General features: G+C 43.5%; 2 protein-coding genes across 2 annotated transcripts in view; both read left to right on the top strand.

The window, feature by feature from the left end:
• The window catches only part of LOC115167416 (multiple epidermal growth factor-like domains protein 11), a 268,878-nt gene extending 265,063 nt beyond the window's left edge, over positions 1-3,815 (top strand). Inside the window, exons 20-22 of the mRNA XM_029721821.1 lie at positions 3,246-3,452; positions 3,593-3,628; positions 3,769-3,815. Of these exons, the coding sequence (XP_029577681.1) occupies positions 3,246-3,452; positions 3,593-3,628; positions 3,769-3,815 (290 nt within the window). The remainder of the gene's footprint in view (positions 1-3,245; positions 3,453-3,592; positions 3,629-3,768) is intronic.
• Positions 3,816-3,936: 121 nt separating this feature from the next.
• On the top strand, positions 3,937-8,392 carry LOC115166744 (multiple epidermal growth factor-like domains protein 10). Its single transcript, XM_029720503.1, has 2 exons — positions 3,937-4,068; positions 6,239-8,392. The coding sequence occupies exons 1-2, from the start codon at positions 3,972-3,974 to the stop codon at positions 6,454-6,456; spliced, it is 315 nt and encodes a 104-aa protein (XP_029576363.1). The 5' UTR covers positions 3,937-3,971; the 3' UTR covers positions 6,457-8,392.
• Positions 8,393-14,302: the final 5,910 nt, after the last annotated feature.

Raw genomic sequence — 14,302 nt, 5'->3', positions numbered from 1 at the left:
AGGTAGGAAACAACATCTCCACTTCGTTGTCCCTCAACACTGGGGCCCCACAAAGGTGCGTGCTCAGCCCCCTCCTGTCTCCCTGTTCACCCATGACTGCGTGGCCATGCACGCCTCCAACTCAATCATCAAGTTTGCAGACGACACAACAGTAGTAGGCTTGATTACCAACAACGACGAGACGGCCTACAGGGAGGAGGTGAGGGCCTTGGAGTGTGGTGTCAGGAAAACAACCTGTCACTCAACATCAACAAAACAAAGGAGATGATCGTGGACTTCAGGAAACAGCAGAGGGAGCACCCCCCCTATCCACATCGACGGGACAGTAGTGGAGGTGGAAAGTTTTAAGTTCCTCGGCGTACACATCACAGACAAACAGAAATGGCCCACCCACACTGACAGTGTGGTGAAGAAGGCGCAACAGCACCTCTTCAACCTCAGGAGGCTGAAGAAATTTGGCTTGTCACCCAAAACCCTTCCTGTTGACACTTCCTGTTCACACCGCTACCATCCAGAAGGCGAGGTCAGTACAGGAGTGTCAAAGCTGGGACGGAGAGACTGAAGAACAGCTTCTATCTCAAGGCCATCAGGCTGCTAAACATCACTAACTCAGAGAGGCTGCTGCCTACAGTGCCTTGCTAAAGTATTCATCCCCCTTGGCATTTTTCCTATGTTGTTGCATTACAACCTGTAATTTAAATAGATTTTTATTTGGACTTCATGTAATGGACATACACAAAATAGTCAAATGAAAAAAATTACAGGTTGTAAAAATGTTTAAAATGAATAAAAACAGAAAAGTGGTGCATGCCTATGTATTCACCCCCTCTGCTGTGAAGCCCCTAAATAAGATCTGATGCAATCAATTACCTTCAGAAGCCACATAATTAGTTAAATAAAGTCCACCGGTGTGCAATCTGTCACATGATCTGTCACATGATCTCAGTATATATATATATATATATATATATATATATACATATACACCTGTTCTGAAAGGACCCAGAGTCTGCAACACCACTAAGCAAGGGGCACCACCAAGCAAGCGGCACCATGAAGACCAAGGGGCACCATCAAGCAAGCGACACCATGAAAACCAAGGAGTTCTCCAAACAGGTCAGGGACAAAGTTGTGGAGAAGTACAGATCAGGGTTGGGTTATAAAAAAATATCAGAAACTTTGAACATCCCACGGAGCACCATTAAATCCCTTATTAAAAAATTGAAAGAATATGGCACCACAACAAACCTGCCAAGAGAGGGCCGCCCACCAAAACTCACGGACCAGGCAAGGAGGGCATTAATCAGAGAGGCAACAAAGAGACCAAAGATTACCCTGAAGGAGCTGCAAAGCTCCACAGCGGAGATTGGAGTATCTGTTCATAGGACCAGCCGTACACTCCACAGAGCTGGGCTTTACGGAAGAGTGGCCAGAAAAAAGCCATTGCTTAAAGAAGAAAATAAGCAAACACGTTTGGTGTTTCGCCAAAAGACATGTGGGAGACTCCCCAAACATATGGAAGAAGGTACTCTGGTCAGATGAGACTAGAATTGAGCTTTTTGGCCATCAAGGAAAACGCTATGTCTGGCGAAAAACCAACACCCCACATCACCCCAAGAAAACCATCCCCACAGTGAAGCATGGTGGTGGCAGCATCATGCTGTGAGGATGTTTTTCATCGGCAGGGACTGGGAAACTGGTCAGGATTGAAGGAATGGTGGATGGCGCTAAATACAGGGAAATTCTTGAGGGAAACCTGTTTCAGTCTTCCAGAGATTTGAGACTGGGACAGAGGTTCACCTTCCAGCAGGACAATGACCCTAAGCATATTGCTAAAGCAACACTCGAGTGGTTTAAGGGGAAACATTTAAATGTCTTGGAATGGCCTAGTCAAAGCCCAGACCTCAATCCAATTGAGAATCTGTGGTATGACTTAAAGATTGCTGTACACCAGCAGAACCCATCCAACTTGAAGGAGCCGGAGCAGTTTTGCCTTGAAGAATGGGCAAAAATCCCAGTGGCTAGATGTGATGGTTAAATGGTAGGTCCAGGTAGTCACAACAATAGATGGGTGTTGGTTAAATGGTAGGTCCAGGTAGTCACAACAATAGATGGGTGTTGGTTAAATGGTAGGTCCAGGTAGTCATAACAATAGATGGGTGTTGGTTAAATGGTAGGTCCAGGTAGTCACAACAATAGATGGGTGTTGGTTAAATGGTAGGTCCAGGTAGTCACAACAATAGATGGTTGGTTAAATGGTGATTTTAATGAATGTAGGGAATTTGGAGCAGCTAGTTTTTTGGCTAGCAGAGCGGTTGGAAAGGACGTGGAGCGCCGGAGCGTTGCACGTGCACTGCTCTGAAAAGCGGTGAGTGGGATTTCAGACCACTCAACACCGCTCACACACTCTGCTTTGTGTATAAACTGATGTGTATGAACTGATGTGTATGAACTGATGTGTATGAACCTCTGTGTGTGTTTTGACCTCTTGTGTCTCTCTCTCCACAGGGCACGCCTGTGATCTCCTCCTCCTCTGTGTGTGTTCCTTCCTCCTGATGGTCTAACACACTCCTCTCTCCTCCTCTGCTCCAGTCTCTAACTAACACACTCCTCTCTCCTCCTCTGCTCCAGTCTCTAACTAACACACTCCTCTCTCCTCTCTCCTCCAGTCTCTAACTAACACACTCCTCTTTCCTCTCTCCTCTCTCCTCTCTCCTCTCTCCTCTCTGCTCCAGTCTCTAACTAACACACTCCTCTCTCCTCCTCTCCTCTCTCCTCCAGTCTCTAACTAACACACTCCTCTCTCCTCCTCTCCTCACTCCTCTCTCCTCTCTCCTCTCTGCTCCAGTCTCTAACTAACACACTCCTCTCTGGTCCTCTCTGGTCCTCTCCTCCTCTCCTCCTCTCCTCTCTCCTCTCTGCTCCAGTCTCTAACTAACACAACACCCCATAAACAAACTCAGTTCTTTTGGATTTAAATGCTTTATACTGTGATATGCTACTAATGCTGTGAATGTTGTGTCCTGTGTCATTTATCCTGTACTCTGTTTTGAATTGTTTTTCTACAGGTTGTCAGTGATAATAGTTTTCACTTGTCTTACCTCCTGGGGTAGAATTGTAATCTTATGTTATATTTGTTTCCCAATGTTGATATGATGAATGGATTGAAAGGCTGACAGATACCTTTACCTTGGTAAAGGTGTTCTTGTCTTCCTGCTTCTCAGTTTGTTATTTGTCTTTGTCAGACTACATGAAGGGTTCCCTGTCCAGCACCTGCTCTCTGAACAGTGAGAACCCCTACGCCACCATCAATGACCCGCTGGCCGTGGCCGTGGCCTGTAAACACTCAGAGAGCAGCTATGTAGAGATGAAGAGTCCTGTCCACCACGAGATGTCCTACTGCTCCTCTGCTATAGTCACCAACACCGCCAGCAAGAACGTCTATGACGTTGGTGAGTTATAGATATATAGTTATGTAGATGTCCTACTGCTCCTCTGCTATAGTCACCACCACCGCCAGCAAGAACGTCTATGACGTTGGTGAGTTATAGATATATAGTTATGTAGATGTCCTACTGCTCCTCTGCTATAGTCACCACCACCGCCAGCAAGAACGTCTATGACGTTGGTGAGTTATAGATATATAGTTATGGAGATGTCCTACTGCTCCTCTGCTATAGTCACCACCACCGCCAGCAAGAACGTCTATGACGTTGGTGAGTTATAGATATATAGTTATGTAGATGTCCTACTGCTCCTCTGCTATAGTCACCACCACCGCCAGCAAGAACGTCTATGACGTTGGTGAGTTATAGATATATAGTTATGTAGATGTCCTACTGCTCCTCTGCTATAGTCACCACCACCGCCAGCAAGAACGTCTATGACGTTGGTGAGTTATAGATATATAGTTATGTAGATGTCCTACTGCTCCTCTGCTATAGTCACCACCACCGCCAGCAAGAACGTCTATGACGTTGGTGAGTTATAGATATATAGTTATGGAGATGTCCTACTGCTCCTCTGCTATAGTCACCACCACCGCCAGCAAGAACGTCTATGACGTTGGTGAGTTACGGGGGATGTAGGGCCATCGACATCCCCTTAGTTCTGGAGAAGATGACATCATGAGGAAGATGAATTTGTTTTTCTGTGTAACTGACTGGCTCTCAGTCTGTTGTCTGTTTTAAATGTTGTTTTATTTCACCTTTATTTAACCAGGTTGGCCAGTTGAGAACAAGTTCTCATTTACAACTGCGACCTGGCCAAGATAAAGCAAAGCAGTCTGACACATACAACAACACAGAGTTACACATGGAAGTAACAAGTCAATAACACATAGAAAAAAAGAACGTCTATATACAGTGTGTGCAAATGGCGTGAGGAGGTAAGGCAATAAATAGGCCATAGTAGCGACGTAATTACAATTTAGCAAATTAACACTGGAGTGATAGATGAGCAGATGATGATGTGCAAGTAGAGATACTGGTGTGCAAAAGAGCAGAAAAGTAAATAAAAACAATATGGGGATGAGGTAGGTAGATTGGATGGGCTATTTACAGATGGGCTAAGTACAGCTGCAGCGATCGGTTAGCTGCTCAGATAGCTGATGTTTACAGTTAGTGAGGGAAATATAAGTCTCTCTCTGTTGTCTCTGTCTGTTGTCTCTGTCTGTTGTCTCTGTCTGTTGTCTCTGTCTGTTGTCTCTGTCTGTTGTCTCAGTCTCTGTCTGTTGTCTCTGTCTGTTGTCTCTGTCTGTTGTCTCTGTCTGTTGTCTCTTTCTGTTGTCTCTGTCTGTTGTCTCAGTCTCTGTCTGTTGTCTCTGTCTGTTGTCTCTGTCTGTTGTCTATGCCTGTTGTCTCTGTCTGTTGTCTCTGTTGTCTCTGTCTGTTGTCTCTTTCTGTTGTCTCTGTCTCTGTCTGTTGTCTCTGTCTGTTGTCTCTGTCTGTTGTCTCTGTCTGTTGTCTCAGTCTCTGTCTGTTGTCTCTGCCTGTTGTCTCAGTCTCTGTCTGTTGTCTCTGTCTGTTGTCTCTGTTGTCTCTGTCTGTTGTCTCTTTCTGTTGTCTCTGTCTCTGTCTGTTGTCTCTGTCTGTTGTCTCAGTCTCTGTCTGTTGTCTCAGTCTCTGTCTGTTGTCTGTCTGTTGTCTCTGTTGTCTCTGTCTGTTGTCTCTGTCTCTGTCTGTTGTCTCAGTCTCTGTCTGTTGTCAGTCTGTTGTCTCTGTCTGTTGTCTCTGTCTGTTGTCTCTGTCTCTGTCTGTTGTCTCTGTTTAAGGGGGTTATTGTGGAGGGCACTTGTATGAAGTGTTTGAATGATCACTTTGATTAGTCAGAAAAGTTCAAACCTATCTCTCTTCATCCCTCCATCCCTCTATCTCTATCCCTCCATCCCTCTATCTCTATCCCTCCATCCCCCTATCTATATCCCTCCATCCCCCTATCTCTATCCCTCCATCCCCCTATCTCTATCCCTCCATCCCCCTATCTATATCCCTCCATCCCCCTATCTCTATCCCTCCATCCCCCTATCTCTATCCCTCCATCCCCCTATCTCTATCCCTCCATCCCCCTATCTATATCCCTCCATCCCCCTATCTCTATCCCTCCATCCCCCTATCTCTATCCCTCCATCCCTCTATCTCTATCCCTCCATCTCTATCCCTCCATCTCTATCCCTCCATCCCCCTATCTCTATCCCTCCATCCCCCTATCTCTATCCCTCCATCCCCCTATCTCTATCCCTCCATCCCTCTATCTCTATCCCTCCATCTCTATCCCTCCATCTCTATCCCTCCATCCCCCTATCTCTTCATCCCTCCATCCCCCTATCTCTATCCCTCCATCCCCCTATCTATATCCCTCCATCCCCCTATCTATATCCCTCCATCCCCCTATCTCTATCCCTTCAACTCCCTATCTATATCCCTCCATCCCCCTATCTATATCCCTCAATCCCCAATCTCTATCCCTCCATCCCTCTATCTCTATCCCTCTATCTCTATCCCTCCATCCCCCTATCTCTATCCCTCCATCCCCCTATCTCTATCCCTCCATCCCCCTATCTATATCCCTCCATCCCCCTATCTCTATCCCTCCATCCCCCTATCTCTATCCCTCCATCCCCCTATCTCTATCCCTCCATCCCCCTATCTCTATCCCTCTATCTCTATCCCTCCATCCCCCTATCTCTATCCCTCCATCTCTATCCCTCCATCCCCCTATCTCTCCATCCTCCCTTTAGAACCCAAGGTGAGTGTTCTCCAGGGCTGTAATGGTGTGGTGGTTCCCACGTGCCCTCAGAACCCGTACGACCTCCCCAGGAACAGCCACATCCCCAGCCACTACGACCTGCTGCCCCTGAGACACAGCCAGAGCTACAGCCCTACACACAGCCAGGGCCACAGCCACCAGAGCCACAGCCCCCCCCTACCCGGCAGCCCTACCAGCTCCCTGCTATAGACAGACCACTCCCTAACGCTATGACTTACTGTTGGGGCACGGTCTGCTCCACCTGGGGTTGCGGATAAAGACTGTATTGTGACTATAGAGACAAAGTACCAGTAAAACATCAGTGTTGTGGACATACTAGATGATATACCAACAGAAGCTCTGTGTGGACTCACTGCTGTGTGAGGCTGGATAAAGCATACTGAAAGTGTAATATATTAGAGCTATTTGAAGTGTCTGAGGAAGACACTGGGAAGTCATATACCTACTGGAAATGTGTGGTACCCTCTTTGTTTACACTCTGGCTCGGTGGAGGACACACACACATCCTAGGGAAGGAAGGAAGGAAAGACACACGCACACATACACACTATGAAAGACCAGTGGAGTCATGGACACAAAAGATCATGGACCGCTATATAGTCATGCCTGGCTCAATGATTCTATTCCATGCCTGGATTGGGTGACCAGAGAAGCATCCAGGCTGCCCCTAGAGGAGTCAAACCACCAGGAACCAACCAGGCTGCCCCATAGAGGAGTCAAACCACCAGGAACCAACCAGGCTGCCCCTAGAGGAGTCAAACCACCAGGAACCAACCAGGCTGCCCCATAGAGGAGTCAAACCACCAGGAACCAACCAGACTGCCCCATAGAGGAGTCAAACCACCAGGAACCAACCAGGCTGCCCCTATAGAGGAGTCAAACCATCAGGAACCAACCAGGCTGCCCCATAGAGGAGGACACACCACCAGGAACCAACCAGGCTGCCCCATAGAGGAGGACAAACCACCAGGAACCAACCAGGCTGCCCCATAGAAGAGTCAAACAACCAGGAACCAACCAGGCTGCCCCATAGAGGAGTCAAACAACCAGGAACCAACCAGGCTGCCCCATAGAGGAGTCAAACAACCAGGAACCAACCAGGCTGCCCCATAGAGGAGTCAAACCACCAGGAACCAACCAGGCTGCCCCTAGAGGAGTCAAACAACCAGGAACCAACCAGGCTGCCCCATAGAGGAGTCAAACCACCAGGAACCAACCAGGCTGCCCCTAGAGGAGTCAAACCACCAGGAACCAACCAGGCTGCCCCTAGAGGAGTCAAACCACCAGGAACCAACCAGGCTGCCCCTAGAGGAGTCAAACCACCAGGAACCAACCAGGCTGCCCCATAGAGGAGTCAAACCACCAGGAACCAACCAGGCTGCCCCATAGAGGAGGACAAACCACCAGGAACCAACCAGGCTGCCCCTAGAGGAGGACAAACCACCAGGAACCAACCAGGCTGCCCCTAGAGGAGTCAAACCACCAGGAACCAACCAGGCTGCCCCATAGAGGAGTCAAACCACCAGGAACCAACCAGGCTGCCCCATAGAGGAGGACAAACCACCAGGAACCAACCAGGCTGCCCCATAGAGGAGGACAAACCACCAGGAACCAACCAGGCTGCCCCCTAGAGGAGTCAAACCACCAGGAACCAACCAGGCTGCCCCTATAGAAAGAGAAACCAACAACTGTCTCAGATGAGACCAGCTTGGAGCATCATCAAAAGGGCATTAGATCTGCCTATCTATCAGACAGTGGACTGGAGAAGTAATATGAGACAGTCATTACAGGACCTGAATGGGGACTGACTGGGCTTGGATTCCCTGTTCTATTGTATATTGATATCGCCAGCAACACAGCTAACACTCATATTTATTTTTTATTTTATTTCACCTTTATTTAACCAGGTAGGCAAGTTGAGAACAAGTTAACTGCAGATGAAGGAGAAGAGACAATGACAGTTCCTAGACAAACCAGGATTGTATTAATTAGGCACCGACGTCTTTGAAAGAAGACAACGGACTGAAACAGGGAGGCACTACCTTTTCATTTTCCATTGCAAAACGTTTTTCTATGGTGTGCACCAATGAATACGACCCATGGTTATATACTGTAAAAAAAATAAAAATAATATATATGTGTGTGTATATATATATATATATATACATACAGTGGGGGAAAAAAGTATTTAGTCAGCCACCAATTGTGCAAGTTCTCCCACTTAAAAAGATGAGAGGCCTGTAATTTTCTTCATATGTTCACTTCAACTATGACAGACAAAATGAGAAAAGAAATCCAGAAAATCACATTGTAGGATTTTTAATGAATTTATTTGCAAATTATGGTGGAAAATAAGTATTTGGTCAATAACAAAAGTTTATCTCAATACTTTGTTATATACCCTTTGTTGGCAATGACACAGGTCAAACATTTTCTGTAAGTCTTCACAAGGTTTTCACACACTGTTGCTGGTATTTTGGCCCATTCCTCCATGCAGATCTCCTCTAGAGCAGTGATGTTTTGGGGCTGTCGCTGGGCAACACTGACTTTCAACTCCCTCCAAAGATTTTGGGGTTGAGATCTGGAGACTGGCTAGGCCACTCCAGGACCTTGAAATGTTTCTTACGAAGCCACTCCTTTGTTGCCCGGGCGGTGTGTTTGGGATCATTGTCATGCTGAAAGACCCAGCCACGTTTCATCTTCAATGCCCTTGCTGATGGTAGGCTTTGTTACTTTGGTCCCAGCTCTCTGCAGGTCATTCTCTAGGTCCCTCCGTGTGGTTCTGGGATTTTTGCTCACTGTTCTTGTGATCATTTTGACCCCACGGGGTGAGATCTTGCGTGGAGCCCCAGATCGAGGGAGATTATCAGTGGTCTTGTATGTCTTCCATTTCCTAATAATTGCTCCCACAGTTGATTTCTTCAAACCAAGCTGCTTACCTATTGCAGATTCAGTCTTCCCAGCCTGGTGCAGGTCTACAATTTTGTTTCTGGTGTCCTTTGACAGCTCGTTGGTCTTGGCCATAGTGGAGTTTGGAGTGCGACTGTTTGAGGTTGTGGACAGGTGTCTTTTATACTGATAACAAGTTCAAACAGGTGCCATTAATACAGGTAACGAGTGAAGGACAGAGGAGCCTCTTAAAGAAGCAGTTACAGGTCTGTGAGAGCCAGAAATCTTGCTTGTTTGTAGGTGACCAAATACTTATTTTCCACCATAATTTGCAAATAAATTCATTAAAAATCCTACAATGTGATTTTCTGGATTTTTTTTCTCATTTTGTCTGTCATAGTTGACGTGAACATATGAAGAAAATTACAGGCCTCTCGTCTTTTTAAGTGGGAGGACTTGCACAATTGGTGGCTGACTAAATACTTTTTTCCCCCACTGTATATATATGTCCTTATATATATATATATATATATATATATATATATATATATAAAACACTTAACTTCTACAACTCATTGTACATTTATAATTGTGGTATTTTTCCACATCTTTGCTTATTTCATGTTTATATTTTTAAGATCCTTAACGGGTCCATATTTTCTCTTTCGGGAAAAGTTATCTTTTTGTATTTATTGTATATAAAGTTAAAGAATTGAATGTTGGCGTTACAGTAGTGTTAGTGACTTTATGTTGTGTAATGCTGGTAAATGTGCATGCCAAATTATGACTCTGAGTATAGTAGTTTCCAGAGAATAACCCTAATGTCATTGTTAAACCATTTGGTACAAACTAACTGTTATTTCATAGACTTTACCCATATTTATCCACTGACTGTTTTGAACATGGGAATGAATCCTCGTTGAACTGAAGAAAATGAGAAGTGTAGAAGTATCGATGCTGCCAAAATGATGATACGTGGAAAGTTTACTGGAAATGATGAAGTCCCATTTCCAAATGGTAGCACCATTGTAGAGAAAACCAGTTCATATTTGTGAACGATGCACATCACCATGTTAAGTTATAGTAACCCTGTAATAATTAGATGCATACTTGCACCCTGTGACACAATCCAATGTGAGAATGACAGAACTATTACATTGATCTCTATCTCTACATGGATATTTCACCAATTCAGTCAATAACAATGACATGTTTATAACAGGCCCGATTCAGACATGAGATAAGTATACTTAACATGGACTTAAGACAACATATTCATGTCTGAATTGGGCCCAACATGAGTAACAGGACAATCATACACAGACATTATTGACAGTTTTTTTCCCCACATGGCTTTGTTAGTTTGTTAGTTGATATTTCTCCTCATAAGGATAAGAGGTACGTCCCAACTCGCACCCTTTTCCCTTCATAGTGCACCAGAGCCCTGGTCAAAAGTGGTTCACTATTAAAAGACTAGGGTGCCATTTAGGACATAATCTAGAATTGCCATAGTCTGTTGTAACCTAGTAGTACCCAACGCTGCTTTGACTTTTTCCTCTTTTAAAGTGTTTTAAACTTCAATAAAGATGCCATAGCTCAGGGCTAGGGGGAGTGTTGTCTTGTCTGGTTGAGGCATGTAGCCTAGCGGACCAGTAACCGAAAGGTCGCTGGTTCGAATCCGAATTGATTAGGTAAAAAAATATTGAGCAGGGCACGTAACCTTAGTTGCTCTGGATAAGAGTTGTCTCTACTGTGATTTACTGCTCACCAGGGTTGGGGTCAACCAAAATAGGGTGTTGGCTGTGAAACATATTGTTCTTCTCTGTACATTTTTTGGGGTCTTGACATGGTGAAATAACTCAATAGATTGGTAACTATGTGTGTTCTAATTTGGCACACAGACACCAGAGCCCATGAGTAACTTGGTGAAAGAATGGCACCGACTGGCCTGTAGGAGGCGCTGTTATAAGAAGTCTCACACAAACTCCCGTTTGACCGAGAGACTTGAAACTTTGTATGTTTGGTGTTTTTACTCATGCTAAACAAATTTACCTCAAGGACCCATAGGATAGATTTTCCTCCATCTTGGAAAACTTTAGAAGAAAAAAAAGGTTTTCTCATGAACCATAAGACCAAATAACACATTGTCTATGTATGGTAGATTATATCAACTTAGTTTGACTAAGGGATTGGTTAAGAGATGGCTTGATAAATCAGGAAACATTTTTAGGGTCATTACCATGATGAACCATGTTAAGTTTGGCGTTGAAATCTTTAAAAAATAAGGGAAAATATTAACGATACACTTTTTTGACTATTTAACACTAATGTTTTAAATAATAATAAAAAAATCTTCTTCTCCTGGACTAAAAGTCAGATTCACTCCAGATTTGTTCTTTGGATCACAATAGTCCCTAAATAGTTTGAGAAAATTAAGCTGATGCATTCAAAGATGGCCACACTATACCAGTAGATGCATATTAGCACATACTGTATGTTAATATGCAAAATTATGCAAAAAAATACTTAAAAAAAAATATTCTTCTCATGAAACATATGTCCAAATGACACCAAATTAGAAATGTAGTCCCATGGTACATGTCGTAGTTTGAGAAAAGCTGAGGGATTGGTTAAGGGATTGGTTAAGGGATTGGTTAAGAGATGGCTGAGTTATTGACATATCTAAAATCTAATTTCACCTGTCCATTTAAACCACTGTAAATCCAGTCCACAGTCAGGGCTATCAACTTGAAACTCATCGCTATCATGGACATCCCTAAGATGAACCTCACATTGATAGATATATAAAAAAGGAAATTATTAACAACTCATTCTTTGCAAATGTAACACTAAAGCTCAAAAATCATCTGCAGTCATCATCTCCCCATGACGTCAGATTCACTCCACATTTTGTATGTAGACTCTTTGTACCAGTCTTTAATGGTTTTGAGATTGTTTTGTTGCTGCATTCAAATATGGCCACTCTGTACCTATATATGTACGTTAGCGCACATGCTAATGTTAAAATACTTTAAACATCTTCTCATTAAAAAATGTGTCAGATTGACTCCAGATTTGGTATATAGACTCAATGAATTATCTTCTAATGAATCTGAGAATGATTACTTGCTGCATTCAAAGTCAGACACGCTATACCACTAGATGACACCGTATCACACCAGGGCTATAAGAATTGAACCGATGGACAAGGGTCATGAAATGTGGTATGTAAACCTAATGTATATGTCCTTACAAACTGTGTGAATAAAAGTCACTGCAACCTTAGATGGCAGACCAGTTGGTGGCACTATAGATGTCATTGGCACCACTATAGATGTCATTGGCACCACTATAGATGTCATTGGCACCACTATAGATGTCATTGGCACCACTATAGATGTCATTGGCACCACTATAGATGTCATTTGCACCACTATAGATATCATTGGCACCACTATAGATGTCATTGGCACCACTATAGATGTCATTGGCACCACTATAGATGTCATTGGCACCACTATAGATGTCATTGGCACCACTATAGATGTCATTGGCACCACTATAGATGTCATTGGCACCACTATAGATGTCATTGGCACCACTATAGATGTCATTGGCACCAGTGGCATCATAGGATCTAGAGCAATAAATCTTGATCAAGTGGACTTTGTTTCATGCAAATGAATGTTAGATTTAAATTATGAAGATAAACAATATGAAATGTCTTGATTAGTATTTCTGTATTATCACATATTGTTGCCTTTTTATGTGGCTTGCGCAGTCAGCATATATAACTCTCAATACATGAAGGAATGGCTTTAAGAATGATTACCGTAATTTCCGGACTATTGAGCGCACCTGAATATATAAGCCGCACCCACTGAATTATATATTTTTTTAACATAAATAAGCCGCACGTCTATAAGCCGCAGGTGCCCACCGGTACATTGAAACAAATGAACTTTACACAGGCTTTAACGAAACACGGCTTGTAACAAAAAAAAATTAATTAGCAGTAAGCTTTAGTTGTCTTTTTGCACCGAGTCAATTCCTCCCGCTGCTGTTTCCAACGTCTTATCATCGACTCATTAAGACCAAGCTCCCGTGCAGCAGCTCTATTTCCTTTTCCAACAGCCAGATCAATCGCCTTCAACTTCAAAGCTGCATCATATGCATTTCTCCGTGTCTTTGCCATGATGAGGGTGACAAAATGACTACCGTAATCAGAATGATGGGAAGTTTGAGAGCGCTCGATTTAATCTAAACAGTAAACAAAAAAGTTGTTTGACCCGTAACCCGTTCGGCAATTTCATTGGTCTAATGAAAGCTTCATGCCGCCAAAAAACTGAGCACGTCACAGAATGTGTTTTTTTGGAGAAAAAAATTAGAAAGCGGGAAAAATCCATATATTGTTTAAGCCGCGAGGTTCAAAGCCTGGGAAAAAAGTTGCGGCTTATAGTCCGGAAATTACGGTACCTGCTTCATTCAAAATAACCAACCTACATTACTAGACTAAACTTCACTTGCATCATCCTTGTGGTATTGAGATAAACATGGTAATGCTTACACTGATTGCACATGATAGAAGATACATGATAGAGTGCTTGCTTTGTTATCTAACTGATCTTGTGTCCTTTTTGGCATCCTGTGAACCCCATTCATTGCTACTCACTGCTATTTTTCCAATTTCACATTTTCCTAAATGAAAAGCATTGAAGAGAATTGGAATTTCAGTGTAACTGACCCCAACCGTGCTGCTCGCCATGTATTCCTCGTCAGAAAATACTGGCCGATACTTTGTTACCAAATTAAATGTCTGATAATTTGATACCAAATGAAATGCCCGATAATTTGTTACCAAATGAAATGTCCGACATTTTGTTACCAAATTAAATGTTATTCTGCCTTTGTATGCAAATACCAACTAAGAGAGTTGAAATGTTTATGACTGGTGCGCTTTATTAAGATGAATTGATAACTTAAGATTAAACAAAAACACAATTATACAATTGATCAATCTGTACAAAACATAAAACCGTCCGTTTCGACTACCCCCCCACACACACACACACACACATAATCCTCCAAATGCATTGAAATTACATCGTTTGACTTTCAAATGTTTTACAATGGAATTACAATCAGT

This window comes from Salmo trutta, chromosome 29 (genome assembly GCF_901001165.1).
Source record: "Salmo trutta chromosome 29, fSalTru1.1, whole genome shotgun sequence".
In the NCBI taxonomy this organism is placed as follows: Eukaryota; Metazoa; Chordata; class Actinopteri; order Salmoniformes; family Salmonidae; genus Salmo; species Salmo trutta.
This window is presented reverse-complemented; position numbering and strand designations above follow the sequence as displayed.